Source organism: Gilbertella persicaria (genome assembly GCF_025201335.1).
Source record: "Gilbertella persicaria strain CBS 190.32 chromosome Unknown B0P05scaffold_28, whole genome shotgun sequence".
Lineage (NCBI taxonomy): Eukaryota > Fungi > Mucoromycota > Mucoromycetes > Mucorales > Choanephoraceae > Gilbertella > Gilbertella persicaria.
The window spans coordinates 139,222-158,165 of NW_026251989.1; the positions used below are offsets into that span (position 1 = coordinate 139,222).

The 18,944-nt window shown below is 36.6% G+C and overlaps 15 protein-coding genes across 15 annotated transcripts; 5 read left to right on the top strand and 10 right to left on the bottom strand.

Annotated features, from left to right (window-relative positions):
- Positions 1 to 60: 60 nt before the first annotated feature.
- B0P05DRAFT_473068 (farnesyl-diphosphate farnesyltransferase) lies at positions 61 to 1,506 on the top strand (the record flags this gene model as incomplete). Its single annotated transcript, XM_051574715.1, has 5 exons — positions 61 to 216; positions 268 to 324; positions 374 to 509; positions 557 to 1,002; positions 1,048 to 1,506. The coding sequence occupies 5 exons, from the start codon at positions 61 to 63 to the stop codon at positions 1,504 to 1,506; spliced, it is 1,254 nt and encodes a 417-aa protein (XP_051433332.1).
- A 19-nt stretch (positions 1,507 to 1,525) lies between these two features.
- Positions 1,526 to 2,246, bottom strand: B0P05DRAFT_580138 (mitochondrial carrier domain-containing protein; the record flags this gene model as incomplete). The annotated part of the gene is made up of 3 exons (XM_051581992.1): positions 1,526 to 1,711; positions 1,762 to 2,138; positions 2,183 to 2,246. 3 exons carry the CDS (start codon positions 2,244 to 2,246, stop codon positions 1,526 to 1,528), a joined length of 627 nt encoding a protein of 208 aa, XP_051433333.1.
- Positions 2,181 to 2,720, bottom strand: B0P05DRAFT_547927 (mitochondrial carrier domain-containing protein). Its single transcript, XM_051578959.1, has 3 exons — positions 2,665 to 2,720; positions 2,518 to 2,602; positions 2,181 to 2,468 (listed from the first exon to the last, which is right to left on the bottom strand). The coding sequence occupies exons 1-3, from the start codon at positions 2,710 to 2,712 to the stop codon at positions 2,305 to 2,307; spliced, it is 297 nt and encodes a 98-aa protein (XP_051433334.1). The 5' UTR covers positions 2,713 to 2,720; the 3' UTR covers positions 2,181 to 2,304.
- An 83-nt stretch (positions 2,721 to 2,803) lies between these two features.
- B0P05DRAFT_547928 (Myc-type, basic helix-loop-helix domain-containing protein) lies at positions 2,804 to 3,419 on the bottom strand. Its single transcript, XM_051578960.1, has one exon. The coding sequence runs from the start codon at positions 3,376 to 3,378 to the stop codon at positions 2,836 to 2,838; it is 543 nt and encodes a 180-aa protein (XP_051433335.1). The 5' UTR covers positions 3,379 to 3,419; the 3' UTR covers positions 2,804 to 2,835.
- A 425-nt stretch (positions 3,420 to 3,844) lies between these two features.
- Positions 3,845 to 4,750, top strand: B0P05DRAFT_473081 (peptidase family M48-domain-containing protein; the record flags this gene model as incomplete). The annotated part of the gene is given in 4 exon segments (XM_051574717.1): positions 3,845 to 3,977; positions 4,034 to 4,205; positions 4,254 to 4,308; positions 4,322 to 4,750. 4 exon segments carry the CDS (start codon positions 3,845 to 3,847, stop codon positions 4,748 to 4,750), a joined length of 789 nt encoding a protein of 262 aa, XP_051433336.1.
- A 76-nt stretch (positions 4,751 to 4,826) lies between these two features.
- B0P05DRAFT_156508 (uncharacterized protein) lies at positions 4,827 to 5,655 on the bottom strand. The gene has a single exon (XM_051573099.1). It carries the CDS (start codon positions 5,482 to 5,484, stop codon positions 4,897 to 4,899), a length of 588 nt encoding a protein of 195 aa, XP_051433337.1. The 5' UTR covers positions 5,485 to 5,655; the 3' UTR covers positions 4,827 to 4,896.
- Positions 5,119 to 5,978, bottom strand: B0P05DRAFT_547933 (cwf21 domain-containing protein). The gene is made up of 3 exons (XM_051578961.1): positions 5,901 to 5,978; positions 5,662 to 5,854; positions 5,119 to 5,616 (listed from the first exon to the last, which is right to left on the bottom strand). Exons 1-3 carry the CDS (start codon positions 5,938 to 5,940, stop codon positions 5,520 to 5,522), a joined length of 330 nt encoding a protein of 109 aa, XP_051433338.1. The 5' UTR covers positions 5,941 to 5,978; the 3' UTR covers positions 5,119 to 5,519.
- A 502-nt stretch (positions 5,979 to 6,480) lies between these two features.
- Positions 6,481 to 8,037, top strand: B0P05DRAFT_580140 (Catenin-beta-like protein; the record flags this gene model as incomplete). The annotated part of the gene is made up of 4 exons (XM_051581993.1): positions 6,481 to 6,819; positions 6,865 to 7,123; positions 7,173 to 7,574; positions 7,622 to 8,037. The coding sequence occupies 4 exons, from the start codon at positions 6,481 to 6,483 to the stop codon at positions 8,035 to 8,037; spliced, it is 1,416 nt and encodes a 471-aa protein (XP_051433339.1).
- A 69-nt stretch (positions 8,038 to 8,106) lies between these two features.
- On the bottom strand, positions 8,107 to 9,026 carry B0P05DRAFT_547946 (ribosomal protein L23/L15e core domain-containing protein; the record flags this gene model as incomplete). Its single annotated transcript, XM_051578962.1, has 2 exons — positions 8,910 to 9,026; positions 8,107 to 8,503 (listed from the first exon to the last, which is right to left on the bottom strand). Exons 1-2 carry the CDS (start codon positions 8,981 to 8,983, stop codon positions 8,110 to 8,112), a joined length of 468 nt encoding a protein of 155 aa, XP_051433340.1. The 5' UTR covers positions 8,984 to 9,026.
- Positions 9,027 to 9,068: 42 nt separating this feature from the next.
- B0P05DRAFT_638749 (Zinc/iron permease) lies at positions 9,069 to 10,211 on the bottom strand. Its single transcript, XM_051583692.1, has 2 exons — positions 10,031 to 10,211; positions 9,069 to 9,969 (listed from the first exon to the last, which is right to left on the bottom strand). Exons 1-2 carry the CDS (start codon positions 10,194 to 10,196, stop codon positions 9,107 to 9,109), a joined length of 1,029 nt encoding a protein of 342 aa, XP_051433341.1. The 5' UTR covers positions 10,197 to 10,211; the 3' UTR covers positions 9,069 to 9,106.
- A 240-nt stretch (positions 10,212 to 10,451) lies between these two features.
- On the bottom strand, positions 10,452 to 13,411 carry B0P05DRAFT_547947 (OPT family small oligopeptide transporter). The gene is made up of 4 exons (XM_051578963.1): positions 12,825 to 13,411; positions 10,987 to 12,775; positions 10,801 to 10,936; positions 10,452 to 10,742 (listed from the first exon to the last, which is right to left on the bottom strand). The coding sequence occupies exons 1-4, from the start codon at positions 13,049 to 13,051 to the stop codon at positions 10,609 to 10,611; spliced, it is 2,286 nt and encodes a 761-aa protein (XP_051433342.1). The 5' UTR covers positions 13,052 to 13,411; the 3' UTR covers positions 10,452 to 10,608.
- Positions 13,412 to 15,601: 2,190 nt separating this feature from the next.
- B0P05DRAFT_547951 (eukaryotic translation initiation factor 2 alpha subunit-domain-containing protein) lies at positions 15,602 to 16,791 on the top strand. Its single transcript, XM_051578964.1, has 4 exons — positions 15,602 to 15,737; positions 15,782 to 15,914; positions 15,966 to 16,173; positions 16,233 to 16,791. The coding sequence occupies exons 1-4, from the start codon at positions 15,624 to 15,626 to the stop codon at positions 16,717 to 16,719; spliced, it is 942 nt and encodes a 313-aa protein (XP_051433343.1). The 5' UTR covers positions 15,602 to 15,623; the 3' UTR covers positions 16,720 to 16,791.
- Positions 16,792 to 16,797: 6 nt separating this feature from the next.
- B0P05DRAFT_547955 (B-cell receptor-associated protein 31-like-domain-containing protein) lies at positions 16,798 to 17,845 on the top strand. Its single transcript, XM_051578965.1, has 7 exons — positions 16,798 to 16,881; positions 16,925 to 16,948; positions 16,998 to 17,057; positions 17,130 to 17,167; positions 17,222 to 17,244; positions 17,293 to 17,443; positions 17,491 to 17,845. The coding sequence occupies exons 1-7, from the start codon at positions 16,837 to 16,839 to the stop codon at positions 17,789 to 17,791; spliced, it is 642 nt and encodes a 213-aa protein (XP_051433344.1). The 5' UTR covers positions 16,798 to 16,836; the 3' UTR covers positions 17,792 to 17,845.
- On the bottom strand, positions 17,846 to 18,294 carry B0P05DRAFT_512842 (uncharacterized protein). The gene is made up of 3 exons (XM_051575648.1): positions 18,261 to 18,294; positions 18,131 to 18,217; positions 17,846 to 18,069 (listed from the first exon to the last, which is right to left on the bottom strand). Exons 1-3 carry the CDS (start codon positions 18,279 to 18,281, stop codon positions 17,926 to 17,928), a joined length of 252 nt encoding a protein of 83 aa, XP_051433345.1. The 5' UTR covers positions 18,282 to 18,294; the 3' UTR covers positions 17,846 to 17,925.
- A 15-nt stretch (positions 18,295 to 18,309) lies between these two features.
- Positions 18,310 to 18,936, bottom strand: B0P05DRAFT_547967 (HotDog domain-containing protein). The gene is made up of 2 exons (XM_051578966.1): positions 18,722 to 18,936; positions 18,310 to 18,670 (listed from the first exon to the last, which is right to left on the bottom strand). Exons 1-2 carry the CDS (start codon positions 18,907 to 18,909, stop codon positions 18,382 to 18,384), a joined length of 477 nt encoding a protein of 158 aa, XP_051433346.1. The 5' UTR covers positions 18,910 to 18,936; the 3' UTR covers positions 18,310 to 18,381.
- Between the last annotated feature and the right edge of the window lie 8 nt (positions 18,937 to 18,944).

Here is an 18,944-nt window from a genome sequence, read left to right on the forward strand (position 1 = left end):
CTATTTTTAGGAAATGAGATTGTTTTTTTTTCTTTTTTTTTCTTCTTCTTCTTCATCATCATGTTGAAAGCTTTTTTAGATTCTGCCACTCGACCTTCTGAAATTGCTGCTTTAGTTGAATACAAGTTTTCATCCAAAGCCAATATCAATAAACGTCTTGAAAAGCGTTTGGCAGGGGACGCGTCCAAGAAACGTTGTTATGAGTTCTTAAACTTGGTAAGTTCATATAGATAGATAAAAGAGTCCACTCATAGAGAGAGAGAGTAGACATCAAGAAGTTTTGCTGCTGTCATTCAAGAATTAGATGATGAATTAAGAGATGCTGTAAGTCATGTCAAGAAGTTCATAACACACTAAACAAGACCCCCCCCAGATTTGTTTGTTCTATCTCGTCTTGCGTGGTTTAGATACAATTGAAGATGACATGACATTACCCTTGGACAGAAAAGTTGAATTGTTACGATCTTTTGATCAGATCATCTATCAAAAGGGCTGGAATTTCCATGAGAGTAAGTGAACCCCAGGACATTGTTTAGTAAGACTCATATGATCAAAGATGGTCCCAATGAAAAAGATCGTATCCTGTTAGTCGAGTTTGATGTCGTGATTCAAGAGTTCCTTCGTTTGAAACCTGAATTCCAACTTGTCATTGCCGACATCACAAAGCGAATGGGTAATGGTATGGCTGACTATGCTACAGGAGAACATAGAGAGAACACGTCTGTGGCTACGATAGCTGATTTTGATCTCTATTGTCACTATGTTGCTGGTCTTGTAGGCTATGGTCTCTCGGACCTCTTTGCCGCTTCGGGACTTGAATCCCCTGAAATCAAAAAAGATAAAACCTTGTCCAACTCATTAGGTTTATTCTTACAAAAGACCAATATCATTCGAGACTACCGTGAAGATTTAGATGATGGACGTCAATTTTGGCCCCGTGAGATCTGGGGCAAATATGCTGACAAGTTTAGTGATTTCACTAAGCCTGAATATAAAGAACAAGTAAGTAAACCTGTATTCTTCTGTATCTCATATTTTCCCTCCTAGGCACAACAGTGTTCGAGTAACATGGTCTTAAACAGCTTGAGTCATGTTCCTGATGTGTTGGTCTATCTCTCTCAACTCAAAAACCAATCTGTCTTTAATTTCTGTGCTATCCCTCAAGTCATGGCTATTGCCACACTCTCTCTTGTATTTAACAATCCTGATATTTATCAGCGTAATATCAAGATTCGAAAAGGTGAAGCTGTCAAATTGATCTTGGCAAGCACACATATGGACAATGTGGTTGATATCTTTAGACACTATGTATTTGAAATTGGCAGAAAGAACATTGCCACAGACCCTAATTTTATGGAGATTTCTATCTTGATTGGCAAGATTGAACAATGGATTGCTGCTAACCATAAGCCTACTCAAAAGACAGTTCAAACATCTCAATCTTATCTTTTGTTACCTATCCTTGTTGGTCTTGTTGGTTTCTTTATCTATTATGTACGTCTTTAATAAACAAAAACAGTCATCATTAAGAAGCATGGTTCTTGAAATACTGAGTCAAGTTCTCATACACTAGAAATGTAATACATGTACCAGGTAAGACACGAATAATACTGGGTGCTAATCCCTTATAAAACCCTAAATAACCTTCTGCCTTGATCATCTTTTTACCACAATCTATCACACCTGTATAAGCATCTTTAGAAGAAAGGTTCTATGAATATGTTAAAGACCTAGATGAAGAGGGGATTTATATATATATACCTGAAGTCGACTCTTGATCACTTGGTAAGGATAAGTGGCTATCATCGCAGTCACTTTGGAAGTAGCAGCCATCATTAAATACTCGGATTGACTGAGTTGAGCATTCAGTTCGTCTGTTGATGTCAGACCCTTTTTATGTCGAATCTCGTTTCTTTTCTTTTTCATTTCTTCATAGACCATAAACTGAATAGCACCATGGGATGTACCAAACAAAGCAGGCACAAGTCCTCGGTAAAGACCCTTGATGCCTTCTTCTATATACAATCGTCTAAGACCATCGAAGAGTCCTTTATATGCATTGGGTGTATTGTAGGTGGTTGTGCACATGCGTGTCTTGACAACCCATAATGGATTTGCCATGAATGCAGTCAATGCACCTAAGGCCATCATAAGTCATCCAGTCATGTCCTTTCTCTTTTACCTGCTTCTGCTGATGCTACTAAATGTTGTACAGGGGATAATTTGCCTTCATCGTCTTTTCCCATATAATCCTTGATTAAATCATACCTAACGAGTCAGACTATGGTGTCCGTCATTTGTGGCTTACCATCCAAAATAAAAGGCCCAACTCAATGTGGCCCCTACCATGTTTGGCCCCACACCTCGATATAATCCTCGCCATACACCTTCTTCATGTACAATCGATTGAAAGGATTTTATGGTACCTCCTAAAAAGGGTCGTTTATCTGAATATCGAGCTGAATCAACTAAATATGGGTGGTGAATCATGCTGTGTCTGTTGCACTCTGTTTTTACCTTGAAATCGAACTTTGATCAAGTCAAGAGGGTGAAGAAATGTTGTGGAGGCTATACCAGCACCAAACCCTGCTAAAGCTTGATCCTAATACGTTCAATTCAAGTCTATCTGTCTATTTTTTTTTTTTTTTTTTTACTTGTTCTTACTGTATGGGGTGAACCAGTAAATGAAGGTGTATCTTTATCCGTAGCCATGACCAAAAAAAAAAGAAAAGAAGAAAGAAAGAGAAAATCTGGGGTTTATTTTTCATTTTAGAAGCAGGCTTTTTTCCCCCTCCGACGTGTATTTTTTTTTTTTTTTTTTTTTTTGGTATCGCATTAACATAGCATATTTTCAAGGTTCATGTTTTGATCTTTGTCTTGTTGATTGTCTTTGGATTGAATAGTCATTAATTCATGTTGCTTCACTATGTTCTTAAGATAGTCAATGTATTCAATCGCACTTTGAAGAATAGTCATCTTGTGAAGATGATCACGATCTGCACATGATGGAATCAGTTCTTTTAATTGAAGTATTTTATCATTGATTTTTTCTCGACGTCTTCGTTCAATAGCACTATGAGATAGTTTACGTGCTTGTTCTCTTTGATCTGCTGTAGATGGAACAAGACATGTAGGTGATTTAGGTAAAATAGGCTGAATATTGGATGTGGGTGATAGACTCACAGGATGAACAGGTACATAATAAGCTGGTGGATAGACTGGATAATACGAAGAAGAAGAAGAAGGGACTAACTGAGGATAAGGCAATAGTGTTTGAGTGGATCCTTTTCTTTTCTTTAAGGGTGCCATTGTATTGCTATCAAAAGAAGAAGAAGAAGAAAAATGAGAAAAAGGGCTTCTTTTACTTCTATTGTTCATTCTATATATCCAATAACAACAGTATTCTTATATCACGTGTGAGTTTGATTGGTGAAAGAAAAAAAAAAAGGAGAGGAAAGGAAGGGCTTCTTTTGATGAATTCAAAGGATATGTCGTTGAATAGACACACAGTAATGAGTTGTAGTATCAATGCATAGAGAACAAATCATGTAGCATGAAAGACAAGAGTAAATAAATAAGAGTGTCATTGTGTAGTTTATGCAACTGTGGATGAACTGGATGATCATCTATTTAAAGCCCGATATAAAAACCAAAGATGACTGAATTTATTTCATTTTTTTTTTTTAACATGACCACCTTGTTTAGATTCAGGAATACTAGGCTTTGTTCTCATATTCCATTCAAGCGAAACTATGTCTATTCGCGTTTCCCTGTTCCTTATCGTCCCTCGCCCATGACTGATGGATATACACGCTTTCAAAACAATCAACGAGTCCCATTTTATATGTCAAAGCGACTATGGTTATTTGTAGGCACAGGCACTGTATTATATGGTGGTTATTATGTGACTCATTTAGAAAGAGTGCCTATTAGTAACAGGGTACGTTTTATGGATGTCACACCTCGTCAAGAAGAAGGTAAGATATACTTAGAAAGAATATATGTATATATATATATATTTAACAAAAAATAGCAATGGCTATACAAGCGTATAAAGAAGTCATGCATGAATACGGTAGACGTATTCTACCTCCCAATCATCCTTACAGTCAATTTGTCAGAAGGGTAGCCAAAAGACTAGTACGTGTCTCTGGTATGGATCATATGAAATGGGAATTCCATGTTGTCGATTCACCTGAAAGAAAGTAAGTTTTTATTCAAGAAGTCGGGTTTTTATATATAAATAATTCAAGTGCGTTTGTATTACCAGGTGGTAAAGTATTTGTCTTTACAGGCATTTTACCTATTGTTGAAAATGAAGGCAAGTAAAGACACCCATATACATATATATATTGATAAATTAACAGATGGTATGGCTGCTGTCTTGGGGCATGAAATATCACATCAATTGGCTCGTCATAGTGCTGAAAAACTTAGTTTTGCTAAAGTGTTGTTTGCCCTTCGATTTACATTTGCATTGTTTGGTGTCGATCCTTCCTTTCTCTTTAACCAACTGACACTGAATTTTTTAATGATGAAACCATTTTCACGTAAATGCGAGACAGAAGCAGACTCGATTGGACTACAATTGATGGCTTTGGCTTGCTTTGATCCAAGAGAAGCGATTAAGGTATGGAAGCGTATGGAGGCTGCAGGAGGGGATCATGAAATAGCTCAGTTTGCTAGTACACATCCGAGCCATAAAAACCGTATTAGATACTTGACAAAAGAGGTAAGTGTGCTTTTATGAGAAAACATGTGGATTGACATGCGATATATGTAGTTGCCTGCTGCTTTAGAAAAGAGAAATCAAAGTGATTGCTCAAGCCAGATGAGATCATTTGCAGATCAATTTAGAACCACTTGGGTGCGTTGGTAAAACAAAATAAACTTTATTTAACGACTGTAACTTCTTGAGCGATTATAGCTACGTCTTCTATGACGAGAAACAGATCGACTACGACTTGTGCTAGAGCTTCCTCTTGAAGAACGACTTCTTGAAGAACCTATGCTGCTTGAAGAAGGACTTCTTGAGTCTCTTCTTCCTCTTGAAGGACTTCTTCTTCTTGAGACACTTCTACCTCTTGAAGAGTTTCTTGAAGGACTTCTTGAAGAGCTTCTTGAAGAGCTTCTTGAAGAGCTGCTGGAAGGACTTCTGGAACTACTGTAACGTCTCTTACGTATTCTACGAGGAGAAGGGCTACGTCTTCTCTTTCTCGTGCGTCCTCTGTCTTCATCTTCTTCTTGATCTCTGTAACGTCTACGTCTTTCTTTTTCCATCTTTTCTTGTCTTTCATAACGTGCTTCAATTTCTGCGTCTTTACGAGCCTTTCTTTCATCTCTTAATTTGGCTTGCAGTTCACGATCAAAAGCAGCACCTTCTACGTATTCTTTGTTGATCCTCAAGGCCTTTTTGAATTTTTCGTTGTCTTTTTCTTTAGCTGCTTGTAATTGATGCGTTTCGTACTCCTTGAAACTAGTCATGTTAAGGATAAAGGATGGCAGAGTATAAATACAACTTACTTTCTAGCATCTACAGGTTCCATCTTTTCCAGATCAGCCAATAATTTTTCTCTTAATGCTTGTACTTTTTCTTCAATCGCATCATCTGTTAATCTAATTCAAGTGTTATTAATGTCCTTTTCGTGTATGCTTTCTTACCCTTCTTCTTCCAGTTTCAATTGGTGTTCCATGCACTTGACTTCTATTTTACGTTTACGGTCATGATCAAGAATAGCTGCATTAGGTTTTCTTGTTTTGGGTGTCTCTCGATAGTCTTGATTAGCACGGTCTTGTCTGTCTTGACGAGGTGGTTTGATAAACGATAAGTTACGCACCACATAACCATTGGTACCTATGTTTTCTATCAGCATCCTATAGTGATAATATCGCTCTCTTACCTGAACCACGGGGTGTGCTTAAACCAATACCGTTATACATGTTAAAGAAAGAGGTATACGTGTGTGTGTGTAAAAAAAAAAAAAAAAAAGAAAAAAAAAAGAAATAGGACAAGTCACAGCTACTAATTCACCTTTTCTTCTTATTAGACCATGAATATTGATGATTTATTTAAGGTAAAGAAAGATGAACAAAGTAAATAGAATAAACACGCGTTAAAATAGATTCCGGCTATTCCAACAGGCCGTAACAAACGAAAAATGCCTTCGACACCTAACTTGGCGTTTTTAGACAAGTATAAATCTTCAGACCCAGAAGGCGAATCAAATGAACCTGACCATAAAAGACGTCATGTCAAAGAAGAAGAAGAAGAAGAAAAAGAAATAGAACATTATCAAGATCAAGATGCTGAGTTGGAAGATGAAGAAGGTCGTTTCTTTGGAGGTGGTTTAACAGCTGAACAAAGTAATATCCTTGACCTTGTGGATGAATACGATGCAGAAGAAGTAAAGTAGACCATGGCCATTCAATTCACTCATTCTAGCATAGCCAGAAGCATTGACTGCTGCTACTGTCAAGGCCATGATTCTCAAGTTTGAAAAAGCCATCAATAAGAACCAAGAAATGCGTGTACGTTATGCTGATCAGTATGAAAAGTTTATGGAATCAGAAGCAGATTTAGATGAACAGATCAAAAACTTGTTGTTGTTGACAGAAGCACCTCATCTGTATCAAGAATTCATTACACTTGGAAGTGTGTCTTCTTTAATGGCCTTGTTGAGTCATGACAATACAGACATCGCTATTGATACCATTGATTTGATCCATGAATTGATTGATGAAGATGTCGGTACAGCACAAGATGATGTTGAGAGATCCGAACAAGTAGAGACATCAATTAAAGCATTTGTTCAAGCGATGGTAAGTCATTCTCAAGAGAAGCAACGCATCATAACACAAACATAGATGGACAATGAGTTATTACCCTTATTGGTACAAAACCTGGATCGATTAGATGAAAAAGAAGAGACAGACAGACAAGGTGTATTCAAAATCATGGGCATTTTTGAGAGTATTATTTCCCTTGATCCTAAATATGCAGAGAATATTGCACTCAAAGCCAATGTGCTACCTTGGCTCTTGAAGCGTATTCAAGCAAAGCAATTTGATGCCAATGTTGAATATGCCAGTGAAGTCATTTCTATTCTATTACAAGAGAACCGAGGTAATATTTGGTATTAACCATATGAGATATCTCATACACAAAACGATAGATATTCGCCTTAAAGTAGGTGAACTGGATGGTGTGGATATTCTCTTAAGAGCATTGTCTGTCTACAGAAAGAAAGATGCCGAGATTGAGGATGAATCAGAAATGGTAGAGAATTACTTTAATGCCTTATGTTTGCTCTTGAATGAACCTGAAAACAAGGAACGTTTCTTGGCATCTGAGGGTATTGAATTGATGGTCTTGATGCTAAAAGAGAGAACATTGGCACGTATTAGAGCAGTCAAGGTGTTGAACTATGCATTAAGTGGTCAAGATGCCCGAGAGAGATGTATTCGATTTGTAGATGTATCAGGATTAAAGGCTTTGTTTCCTCTGTTTATGGGTAAAGGCAACAGAAAACTGAAGAAGTCACACTCGACTGCATTTAATGAGTCTGAAGATGAAGGTAAATTACACAGCATAAGATGATAGGAGTTGCTTATTTTACTGTAGAGCATATCACTTGTATTATCTTGTCCTTGTTAAGATCAACACATCAACAAGATGTACAGCGTATGCGTGTATTGCTTAAATTTACAGAGAATGATTATGAAAAAGTAGACCGTTTGTTAGAAATGAAACAACAGTATGAACAAAAAGACAATACTGTCAAGCAAGAAACAATAGAAGAAGAAGATGTAGAAGAAGAATATGTGAGACGATTGGATGCTGGCTTATTTACACTCCAACGCGTTTGTTTGTTAATTGCAGCCCTCAGTGAAGAAGACAAAGGTATTCGTAACAAGGCACTCATGTTACTTAAAAGACAAAATCAAGACATGTCAAGTGTATTCAAAATCATTGAAGAAGAGAATGCATTAATGGCTGATTTCATTGCATTAAGACGTATGGCTCGAGCAGAAGCATAAATAACAATGATAAGAATAATAGCAATAAAGAGATGATGTGTTCCTGTAAATTTATTATGATAAGAAATTAATTTATTCCTTTCTGGGCTTCTTGGACTTTCTGACACCGCGGAACTTCTTTTCACGGTTCTTCTTTTCCTTGCGTTGCTTACGACCACCCTTGGGAGCTTCAGCAAGACCAATACGAACAAGACGGTGCTTGGGTTCGAACTTCTTCAAGGCTTCAACGTTATCGTAGATCAAAGCGAAACCAGTGGTCTTTCCACCACCAAAGTGGGTCTTGAAACCAAAGACAGAGACAACTTCCTTGTCAGCCTTGTACATCTTACCAATCTTGGAACGGAGTTCATCCTTGGAGACATTGGCGAGACCAGGGTGAATGACATCAACAACCATTTGCTTACGTTGAAGCAAACGGTTAGTAAGGAACTTACGAGTGCGAATGGTGACAGTAGAAGCGTCGGCCTGTATAAAAGAGATGTACAGATTAGTGTATGGACTTATAGACTAGACCATGAAAGAATGAAGGAAGACGATGGTTGGCATGCATAGCATTACTTTCTTTTTTCCCTTTTCTTCTGCTTTTCTCTTTCTCTCTGTCTCTGTCTCTTTTTTCTTTTTCTTTTTCTTTTTCGTTGACGACTGTTGTGTATCCTTTTTTTTTGAGTTTCATGATAGATCCATCCATCTATAAAATTCATCCATCCATGTTATATTGATATCCATCCTGTCTTTTAGGTTTTCAAGTATCATCCCATCCTCATCATGTGTTGTTTTTTGAGTTATTCTTTTGATCCTATTCATCCATCCATCTATCCATCATCTCCTTCCTTTTTTCTTTCTTTCTTGGTCATTGTTAGTAATTACGCACCATTGTATTGAATAATAAAGAGAAGGATCTCTTTGTTGAGGCACGCCTTGCCACACGATTATACTCTGAGCGCATTCCCTATTTTTTCGTGTCTTTTTTTCTTGTCCAGCCGGAAATGCATTTTAAATTCCGACCAACATTGGATCGAATTTTATTTGACAAAAAAAAAAAAAAAATAGAAAAAAAAGGGGGGTATGCTTAATGATGATGTGTCTCATTTAAGGCAATCATAACCATGAGTCCAATACCAAACACCATGGCCACCAATTCTTTAATAGGCTGGAGTTTGTTGGTTGGTTTAGCTTCTAATAATTCAGGAATGACACCGACAGTGGCAATATACAGAAATCCTCCTGCAGTCACAGGAATCACAAGATCACTCCAAGTCATAGAAGTTTGCCAAAGACCATGATGATGATGGTGATGTCCTTTTTCATGCTTGGATAAACGGATGGCCATTTCTTCAATAGAAATGCCGATCAAGGTACCCATATAAGCACCAATGGCCGTTGTAAATTGAGCCATCATCGCACGCTTTTTAGTAAAACCTGATTTTAACAAGATAGCATAATCACTGACTTCATGAGGAATTTCATGAAAAAAGACAGCCACGGCTGTAGTGGCACCTACAGCAGGTGATGCATAAAATGAAGCAGCCATCGCAATACCATCTGTCAAATTATGCGTAAAATCAGCGAGTAAATTAAGATAGGTACTGGCACGAATAGGCTTAGGGTCTTGCTTGTCGTCTTGTTTTTTTGTACAGGCTACAACATGACGTTGGCGTAAACCTTCTTTTTTGGATGGCGTCTTGACAGCTACTTGATCGACTACTTGTTCCACTGGTTTAGCATGGTCATGATCATGGCCTGTCTTTCCAAGATAGGCTCTCATGCATTTATCTGCTGCATAGAAAATAAAAATACCAGCAAAAAGACCTAGTCCAATCAAGACATTCTTGCGTTCATTATCTTCATGTTGATGGTTGGGTGACTCATGGTGGTCATGGCTATGAAACGCGTGTGGTAATAAATGTAAGAATACATCTCCCAAAAGACTGCCTATCCATAGAGTGTTAAATGAAGTCTATTCAGAAAAAAAAAAAAAAAAAAAAAACTTTACCAACAGCAAAATTGACAAGTGTATTTAAAGTGCTGGATTTGATATCAGGAGGAACAAAATATAATAACAAATTGGGAATAATAGAGATATAAGAAGTGGCCAAAAGCGAATTTATCATGGCATTGCCAGGAAAAAGGAATGCAAACGTAGATACAGTTTGCGACATGTTTCCCCCCTTTTTAAAAAACAAGAAAAAGAAAGAGAAAAAGAAAAAAGAGAAAATCTTTTTTGGGTTTGCTAATCGAATGAGTTTTAAATCCAATAAAATCAACTCGTATACTGTTCTTATTGGATGCTCTCGTCAATTGACTTTATGGTCGAGTTGACCTGTTTGAAATGAGCAGCATGTATTTATTTATTTTCTTTAAGGATGCATTGAGTAGCTATATTGTATGTGTTGATTGTTTCAATAGTATTTATGGGAGCATATCAGCTACTCAAGTCACGATGTAAAATGACGAGTGATGTTGTACACTTTATTAAAAAAATATATATAAATTAAAGAGGTTGATAATGATTACATAAAATAATAAAGGAGTAATGTGTGTGTGTGTGTGTCTGTGTCTGTGTGTTTTTGATTAGCAGATAGCACACACGTTAGAAGCATTAGCACCGGCCAAAGTACAATGATCCAAAGTACCATTGGGGTCACCATTACCCCACCAGTCTGCTTGCCAGCCACTACCAGTAGACACACCAAAGATGACAATACCTAAATAAGAGTTAGAAAACAATACATCGATATGTACTTTTTTTTTTTTTTTACGTACCTGCAATGGCAACACCAGAATCAAAAGCAGCAGAAGTAATGTAATTGTATTTTGTCCACCAATCTCTATGGTATGTACGAACATAGTACATAAAGATGAAACCAGCAGCAAACCACATAGAGAAGTTAAGAGGTACCTATTCAAATGGTGAGTTAAATGCATAAAAAAAAAAGACAAAAGACTTACAGCAGGAGGCATCATACCAGTAGAGTTAAAGATCAAAGGGATATGAACATACTTGTACCACTTGTTGGGATATTTCTTGGACAAGTACCAGAAAGGAATAGGAATAACAAGACCAATCAAGAAGAACCAAAGCATAGGGTTATAAATGGATTCAGGACCAAACATTTTTTGAGGACCAATGGCACCCCAAATGACAGAGGCAGAATAGAAGGTACGAGCACTAGGACAAGTGAAAGGATAAGCAGCAGCAGTACAGATGTTTTCAATTGTGTCCATCAACCAAGTGGCCGTGGCAAGATTGACGACACCAGCTAAAGCAGTACCCACCAATTGAGTCCAGAACATGGCCTTGGGAGGAATCTTGGTGTAGTGACCCAACTTGAGATCACTGACAAAGGTAAGACATTGGTACATGGAGATATAGCCATAGGTCTTAAAGGTGACATTGGCAATAGGGTGACCAGGAAGTGCAAAACCAATAATGAATTCAGTCAAGACGTTCAAACCAGGTTGCTGATTGGTAATGGCTTGAATAATACCAATAGGAAGAATAAAGATAATGGCAATAACGATGGCTAGAATCAAACCCCACCAAGGAAGATAGATGGGCCATGCATAAATGACAGCAAAGGAAACACCAAACGAGATAAGAAAGATGCCAATGTACCACCAATGAGGGACTTCAGGGTAAGCTTGCATCAATTTATGGTGAATATCTTGTGACTCCTTGGAACGAGACATCTTGTATTGACGAACAATATCTTTACCATGATACAAAACAGTATGGGTCAAAATACTTGTCACACCAGCAAAACCAATACCATAAGTGAAGGCAAAGAAGGCTGTCATACGAAGAGGACCATATTGGGCATAGAGTTCAGGATCCAGAAGCTTTTGGTCGTTCAAGACAAGAGAATTGTCCCAGATTTCACCTTGGTCATTGAAAAGAGCAGAGGTAAGAATAGGGAACTTTTGAGCTTCCCAAACATTGCTGTAGTACAAGGCAGGAACAATGATCCAAGCAATAATGACAAAACCGGCACCAATGTTGAGAATAGCAAAAAGAGGAACAACAAGGGGAGAGCTCAAGTAAGAAGTAATGGTGGCCCAATCGAGGGTGATAGAGAGCATACCAAGACCGTTCAAGGAACCGGTGAGTTGAGCCAAAATACGGTTAGAAGGCTTGATCCAGCAAGCCCAAGAGAAGAAAGTCAATACTTGGAAGAAGTAACCAGGAAGCCAATAGTAAATGAACATGCCAATAAAGCAGTAAGCGAACCAACGGATACGAGTAGGACCACTCCAGTTAGACTCAACTGTATGGAAGGATCGGAAAAGAGAGATGTTAGCCAAATTACTGGGCCAGACCATGGCAGCAGGGTATACAAGGTAAGGACGAAGCAAGCCAGCCATACCGTAGCCAAGGAATTGAGTGGTCCAGATCAACAAGATACCTCCACCCCATCCAAGGTTTTGGCCATAGAACAGACGTTGGACAGTAATGATATCAATAGCGTAAGCAGTACTGTAAGAACAGTTAGCCATGACAGTGATCAATACATGTTCTTTCATGTTGAAGGGTCCAGGGTTAAAGAAGCGAGACTTGGGAATAATTTTTTCCATCAGTTTACCAATAGGGAAAGTGAGCAATTGGACAACAAGAGGTGACAAGGTCAAAGCATTTTGTCTGTACCAAAAGAATTGATTGACAAAACTGAGTAAAGCACTAAAGACGATACCTAGAGACCACATACGGAAAGTATAGACAGGAAGCGTAGGGTCATCTTTGCTGTGAATTGGTAAGTAAAAAAGAGAGAAAAAGATGCATGTTCACTTACTTTGAGACAACAGTACGAACTTCTTCAATTGGAGAATCTTCTTCATCTTCTTGATGCTCAAATGAAGACTTTTCCAAGTCACTAAGAGAGTGTTTTTCTTGACTGGTGGTAATAAAATCTTCTACTTTCTCTGAAGTCACTGTTGTTTCTGTTGTGATATAATTGTCTTGAATGGCATAATCCTGCTTCTTTTTATCAGAAGACGAGGCTATACTGGTGCCTGCCATTTTTATCTATGGTTATATACAAAAAAAAAGAAAAAGCAAAGGTTTCTTTTCCTTGCGAATATATTTATATCCAAGAAGTTTCATATTGAGTTGAATCATTCTATCAATTATGTCCATTTTTAGACAATTTTTTTGTGATCACAAGAATACAAAAAATTATCTTATTTCTGTTTTGGGTCAGAATCTCCAATTTAAGCAACTGAGTCAAGTAGGAATAAGATGTATAGTTTATGCATATCGAGAAAAAAAAATCTTGATTAGTATAGAGTCAACTAGACTTGGAAAAAAAAGAGAAAAAGAAAAGAATGATAAGGTGTTTATCAATTGCTGAATAATTATTGCCTTGATATGTATAAATTCTTCAAAAAAAGGAGGATTGAGTTATCAAAAGATTTGCCATATCAGTTGCTCTTTACTCGTTTTGTTTTTCTTTTTTACCTTATTTGAGACAATGTTAGACAAGTGGGTACAACTTGTTTAGTCTAGGGTAGTGCAATTTTGTGATCAAAGTTAACAAAACAGTTGTATATCTCCTTTTTTGACCCAAAATGCCTAGAAATTATGATTTGATAGCAGTGGTGTGGCCTTCTGTTATCTTATCATGGGAAAATCCAATTCGATATAATAAGTATACGTTGCTATTGGCTCTATTTTCTTTCTTTATCTTTTTTTTTTTTTTTTTTTTTTTTTTTTTTTTTTTGTCTACATGGAAGCAACATAAAATCTTACAATGCATAAAGATATACATTGACTCATTGTAAGTCTGAGTCATTTTCCTGCTTAGCTTTTAATAGTCATATGATGAATATTTAAGAAGGGTACACAAACTGCCACTGTTACTACTCTGCCAAACATGAACATTTATCACGATGAATTAGAATAATTTGTCTTGCAAATATATTCTCGTATTCGAGAAATATAAATACTAACACAAAAGAAGTTTAGCAACGTATCTCTTCTCTTTAGGTTGACATAATGGTGCTGGTAGGAATTCTAGTGAAATGTTTATCCTGGAACATCATTACGCATGTGGGGTCTTCTTTACCCGAAAGCTGATATCTAAAAAAGAAAACTAAAAGAGGCTATCAATCAGAAGTTTTTTTTTTTTTTTTTTTTTTTTGATAAATTATTTCGTTTTACTCTAGAATCAAGAACGGATGCAACCCGATGTACCTGAGTTTTAAAACCTTGAAAGATATTGAAGAACATACATATTGAAGATTTTCTTTTGTCTCATCAATTGTTGAACACCACTTTCAGTTTTATTTGATACACGTAACAAATAAAAATCCTTTAGAACACATATTGTGGATTTGATCAAGATGATACATCCTCTTGTCGTCTGAAAAGGAGTTAATCAGACTCTTAAGCTTTTCAGTAGCCCTGTTTTTCGTTCTGTAGCGTCGAAAAGAAGATCAGAAGTTGTTAAACGAGCTTTTTCATGACTAATACCCTTTGGTCAAAAGGCATATTTTGGCCATTTTTTACAAGTCTTTTTTTTTTTTTTTTTTTTTTTTTTTTTTTTTTTGCCCAAATCAACTCCAAATGTATCCTATATGTTATTAAACATAGTCTATAGGTATTTCAGGCATTCCTGTGTATATAAACAGACTTTGCGCCATTTTTATACGCCTAAGAGAAAGACAAGAATTTGTATGGATTGTTGTCTTGTTCTCACTGTTGAAGCAATTTTTTTTTCTACTTGGTTTTCTCTGTGACTTAAGTAATGAACTACCAGACTGTTTAGATAGAATATCTAATTGAAACACGCTTGATTCATTGAGCTGGTGAATCTAATGAGTTAAATCAACTCCTCGATAAGTATCTGATCAACCTTGATAGCTTGGGTACGTCTGTGTGGCACTCAATCTGTCAGACAATGATGTGTCATGCATAGGATAGACACTCATCATAGCTTCGGCTAGACTTGAAATGCATTCCCTGTACTTTGAGCATAGCATACTGGCTTTCGATCAAGTTAAGAAATGGTTGGATTATTATCCTCATTGTTTAAAAGACAAAAAAAAAAAAAAAAAAAAAGGAGGGATAGCTTATTGAATTGATTGTTAACGCAAAGATCAAGTATGTGGAAAAAAATAAATAAATATACGAGTGTACCTTCTTTCCAAGATGAATATTTTCTTCTAACTTGGAAAACTCATCTTGACTCAAGTAGACAAGATTGTCATGATTTTTGGTAGTTTGTCTTCCAATCTTAGCATTATAGGCTAATATTGTTGGCAATTTACGAACCCATCCTATTGTTAAAGACTAAGATCTCGCTACTGCGCCTGTAATGAATTGCTAAAGAGCAGACAGGAAGCAACGTTTCTGAAGAAAAACCCATAAGAAAAAATACTGAATGCTTTGGATACGATGCTCGAGATGCTTGCAAGCCTTTTCAACCATCTTCATAAAGTGGTTGAATACACTTCATACAATTAGTCCAAATAAGCATGACAATAGCCCATCTTCACTAAATTTGTGACGTTGACTTTGAATAATAGGGTCTGGCAAAAAATTTTCTTTTATTTTTTTTTCTCTCTTTCACTTAATAACAAGAACTATCAAGATGGCTGATAACAAGTTCTTTTGTCGCATGTACGAGAATGAGTTCCCCAAAGTTGACGATGTTGTCATGGTCAATGTCCGTCAGATTGCTGATATGGGTGCTTATGTCAAACTTGTAAGCATACATGAGTCTCTTTTTAAATAACTCACATGATATAGCTTGAATATGGAGACAGAGAAGGTATGATCTTGCTTTCCGAATTGTCCAGAAGACGTATTCGTTCAGTCCAAAAGTTGATTCGTGTTGGCAGAGATGAAGTCGTTGTTGTTCTTAGAGTCGATGAAGAAAAAGGTACCCATTTTTTTTATTATACGCGCGTCTGTATATTCATATGAATGATAGGTTATATCGATTTATCTAAGCGTCGTGTTACTCCCGAAGATATCATCAAGTGTGAAGAGAAATACAACAAGTCAAAAGCTGTTCACTCTATTTTACGTCATGTTGCTGAAAAGAACGATGTGCCTCTTCAAGATTTATATGAAACCATTGGTTGGCCCTTGTATAGAAAGTTTGGCCATGCCTACGATGCTTTTAAGATTGCCATCATGTACAGTATGACAGTAGTTTGATTTTGTACTGAGTAGCAACTGACCCGATATTCTATAGTGATGCTGACAGTGTTTTCCAAGGCATGGAAATTGCTCCCGAAGTTCTCAAGGAATTATTATTTATTATCAAACGTAGAATGACACCTCACCCTGTCAAAATTCGTGCTCAACTTGATATTAGATGTACTGGCATTGATGGTGTGAATGCCATTAAGGCTGCCTTGAAGGCTGGTGAATCTGTTGGTTCAGAAGACATTCCTATCAAGATCACTTATTTGGCTGCACCTTTCTATGTTGTCACTGTTGATTCCTTGGACAAGAAACTCGGTTTCGAGATCATTGAGAAGAGTATCGAGGCAATAAAGACAGAATTGGATAAGTATGCTTGGACTAAATTCAAGGTTGAAAAGGAAGCTAAGTTGGTCTCTGATTCTGATGACCGTGACTTCGCTGCTCTTTTGGCTCAAGCAGAAAAGGAAAATGAACTTGTCAGTGGCGATGAAGATGAAGGTGATGCTGTTGCTGCTAGTGATGATGATATGTAGATTTAATAAAGTAGTGAAAAAGTATGCTTTTTTTGTCGGTGTTTCTATTATTTTGCCAAGGTTTTTAAGCACTTGTTTTTCTTTTTCTTTCTTTCTTTCTTTATCTTTTCTTTCAATATGACAATTTATTATACTGCAACGTTTTTCATTCTTGTTGTCGAGGCAAGTCATTCTATAGACATCTATCTTTACTGACAATCATTAGATGGTCGCGTTCTGTCTCCTTGTGGCAAGTATAGTCCCGAGTAAGCAATGTATGTTACTAAATAAACTTATAGATTCCCCTTCCTTCTCGTTGGCGTAGAGCGATTCTTAAATTTGCCTCTACTTCCCCTGTGGTAATTATTTAAATGATCATTTTTATCTATTGACAATGGAGTATATATATATATATATATATATATATATAGGTTGCTAGAGCCATTAGTACCTTAAAGATTGTATTTGGGTAAGTTGTTTCCCCCCCCTTGTTTATTTTTTGACTAATGTGGACCTATCCTAGCTTTATTTTTGTCTTGTTTATTGGTAATACAAGAGAGAAAAAAAAATGAGACTTATGCAAACGTATTATAGATGCTGTAAACCGTTTACAACGTATTGATCAAGATCAGCCTGAAGAATCTCATCAATACCATGATTATAGTTATGAAACAAGCTTAAAGGCACGCAAGTTTTATGCTCAAAGAAACCTTTATTTGACTGGATTTACTTTATTCTTGTCCTTGTAAGTTTTGTTGTTGTTGTTGATTCAATACCTTATTCTGTGCACAGAATTCTCGAGAGAACAAGCACTTTATTGATTCAAATGTTGAAGCATGATGAAGCATTGGAAGATGCTAAAAAGGAACATCTTTCTTCTCAAGAAGATCAAAAGCGTCTATTGGAAATGGAGAAATCATATGAAACAAAGATTGAATCTCTTAAAAAAGAAGTATTTGAACTAAAGCAAGAAGAAAGAGACTTTGAGAACCTCAAGAAGCAAGTTGAACAACAAACTGCTGAATACCATCGATTGGCTGATGAACGCAGAAGACTCGAGTCTTCTTTGAATGAACCCAAAAAGACTGTTTGAATTCCCCCCTCCCCCTCCTTTGATTCCCTTTTCAAATAAAAAAATAAAAGAATAAGGCTTTTATATATCTACATATAAAATTGGTATGGTATGCTGTCAAATAAGCATATATGTATAGTTGTGTATGTATGTGTTTAAGCTACTGGAATACTTGTATCTATTTCGTATGATGTTTCTTCATCGTCTTCATCTGCAAATTCATCGGGATCATAAATAACTCGAATAATCAAAGAGCAAGAAGGACAACGAGCAACATCATCGCCATCCCTTAAATCATCCTAATGTAAATATATATATATATGAGTACAATAGACAATGATGTCTTGTTCTATTATTTACCACTGAGATTTCAAACTTGTCTCCACAGGGACAAGGATATGTATAAACTTGGTCTTCTTCATTAAATTCCATATCTTCAATTTCAATCTAGAACTGTCAATGCATGCTATGCTTGTTTCTTTACTCTTACTTCATCATAAAACGAAGTCATTTTAAGGCACAGTAAAGAAGAGAAAAAAAAAAGAAAGAAAAAGAAAAAATCCTTTTTATTGTTGGTCTTAAATGTGACTTTGTTTCAAGTGCGTTACCAATTATAGCCTTGAATCAATGTTAAACTTGGTATGAGATCCAGTATAGCATAAGCGATTGTCTTGATCATAAATTTTGGTAAAAATATTAGCCAGTGTCTTGCCAACCCTTTGAATTTCACATTCAATACGAAGCACGTTGTCTTTAGCAACACCACTAAGATAAGCAATGGATAGATCAGTAGAGATACCAATCAATTGCCATTGTCTTTTGTTAGAACTGACTAAGATGGCAAAACTACTGCAGATATCAATCAATGTAGCCACACAACCACCGTGTAAATTACCTAAGCTAAAATAACAGTATCAATATCACTCCTGGCAAATATGTGTATGTATATACCTATTGCAGTGTTGTTCATCCACTTTGAATTCCCAAGTCAGTTTATCAGGTTCAGCAGCAATGATTCTCAGGTTAGGACCCACATAATCCTCCCAGCAAAAGGGACCTGTGGGTTTTTCTCGGGCATAATGTTGCACCATGTCAGACAGCCTTGGGTATTCTTGAGCAATGGAATCTAATAACTTCATTTGAAGATAAAGGAAAGAAAAAAAAAAAGAAAAAG

Excerpts from the sequence above, each read along its gene's own strand:
- B0P05DRAFT_547927 (XM_051578959.1), bottom strand. The coding sequence starts at position 2,712 with ATGGCTACGGATAAAGATACACCTTCATTTACTGGTTCACCCCATACA. Across the intron at positions 2,603-2,664 it reads TTACTGGTTCACCCCATACA|GATCAAGCTTTAGCAGGGTT; the intron begins GTAAGAACAAGT and ends TGAACGTATTAG. Across the intron at positions 2,469-2,517 it reads GATCAAAGTTCGATTTCAAG|TTGATTCAGCTCGATATTCA; the intron begins GTAAAAACAGAG and ends ACCCATATTTAG.
- B0P05DRAFT_547928 (XM_051578960.1), bottom strand. The coding sequence starts at position 3,378 with ATGAACAATAGAAGTAAAAGAAGCCCTTTTTCTCATTTTTCTTCTTCT.
- B0P05DRAFT_156508 (XM_051573099.1), bottom strand. The coding sequence starts at position 5,484 with ATGACTAGTTTCAAGGAGTACGAAACGCATCAATTACAAGCAGCTAAA.
- B0P05DRAFT_547933 (XM_051578961.1), bottom strand. The coding sequence starts at position 5,940 with ATGTATAACGGTATTGGTTTAAGCACACCCCGTGGTTCAG. Across the intron at positions 5,855-5,900 it reads AAGCACACCCCGTGGTTCAG|GTACCAATGGTTATGTGGTG; the intron begins GTAAGAGAGCGA and ends TAGAAAACATAG. Across the intron at positions 5,617-5,661 it reads TTGAAACTGGAAGAAGAAGG|ATTAACAGATGATGCGATTG; the intron begins GTAAGAAAGCAT and ends CACTTGAATTAG.
- B0P05DRAFT_638749 (XM_051583692.1), bottom strand. The coding sequence starts at position 10,196 with ATGTCGCAAACTGTATCTACGTTTGCATTCCTTTTTCCTGGCAATGCC. Across the intron at positions 9,970-10,030 it reads ACTTGTCAATTTTGCTGTTG|GCAGTCTTTTGGGAGATGTA; the intron begins GTAAAGTTTTTT and ends CTCTATGGATAG.
- B0P05DRAFT_547947 (XM_051578963.1), bottom strand. The coding sequence starts at position 13,051 with ATGGCAGGCACCAGTATAGCCTCGTCTTCTGATAAAAAGAAGCAGGAT. Across the intron at positions 10,937-10,986 it reads CTGGTATGATGCCTCCTGCT|GTACCTCTTAACTTCTCTAT; the intron begins GTAAGTCTTTTG and ends CCATTTGAATAG. Across the intron at positions 10,743-10,800 it reads TTCTGGTGTTGCCATTGCAG|GTATTGTCATCTTTGGTGTG; the intron begins GTACGTAAAAAA and ends ACTCTTATTTAG.
- B0P05DRAFT_547951 (XM_051578964.1), top strand. The coding sequence starts at position 15,624 with ATGGCTGATAACAAGTTCTTTTGTCGCATGTACGAGAATGAGTTCCCC. Across the intron at positions 15,915-15,965 it reads TAGAGTCGATGAAGAAAAAG|GTTATATCGATTTATCTAAG; the intron begins GTACCCATTTTT and ends TATGAATGATAG. Across the intron at positions 16,174-16,232 it reads GCTTTTAAGATTGCCATCAT|TGATGCTGACAGTGTTTTCC; the intron begins GTACAGTATGAC and ends GATATTCTATAG.
- B0P05DRAFT_547955 (XM_051578965.1), top strand. The coding sequence starts at position 16,837 with ATGACAATTTATTATACTGCAACGTTTTTCATTCTTGTTGTCGAG. Across the intron at positions 16,949-16,997 it reads TCGCGTTCTGTCTCCTTGTG|ATTCCCCTTCCTTCTCGTTG; the intron begins GCAAGTATAGTC and ends ATAAACTTATAG. Across the intron at positions 17,168-17,221 it reads ACCTTAAAGATTGTATTTGG|CTTTATTTTTGTCTTGTTTA; the intron begins GTAAGTTGTTTC and ends GACCTATCCTAG.
- B0P05DRAFT_512842 (XM_051575648.1), bottom strand. The coding sequence starts at position 18,281 with ATGACTTCGTTTTATGATGAA. Across the intron at positions 18,218-18,260 it reads TGACTTCGTTTTATGATGAA|ATTGAAATTGAAGATATGGA; the intron begins GTAAGAGTAAAG and ends TGACAGTTCTAG. Across the intron at positions 18,070-18,130 it reads ACAAGTTTGAAATCTCAGTG|GATGATTTAAGGGATGGCGA; the intron begins GTAAATAATAGA and ends TATTTACATTAG.
- B0P05DRAFT_547967 (XM_051578966.1), bottom strand. The coding sequence starts at position 18,909 with ATGAAGTTATTAGATTCCATTGCTCAAGAATACCCAAGGCTGTCTGAC. Across the intron at positions 18,671-18,721 it reads GATGAACAACACTGCAATAG|CTTAGGTAATTTACACGGTG; the intron begins GTATATACATAC and ends CTGTTATTTTAG.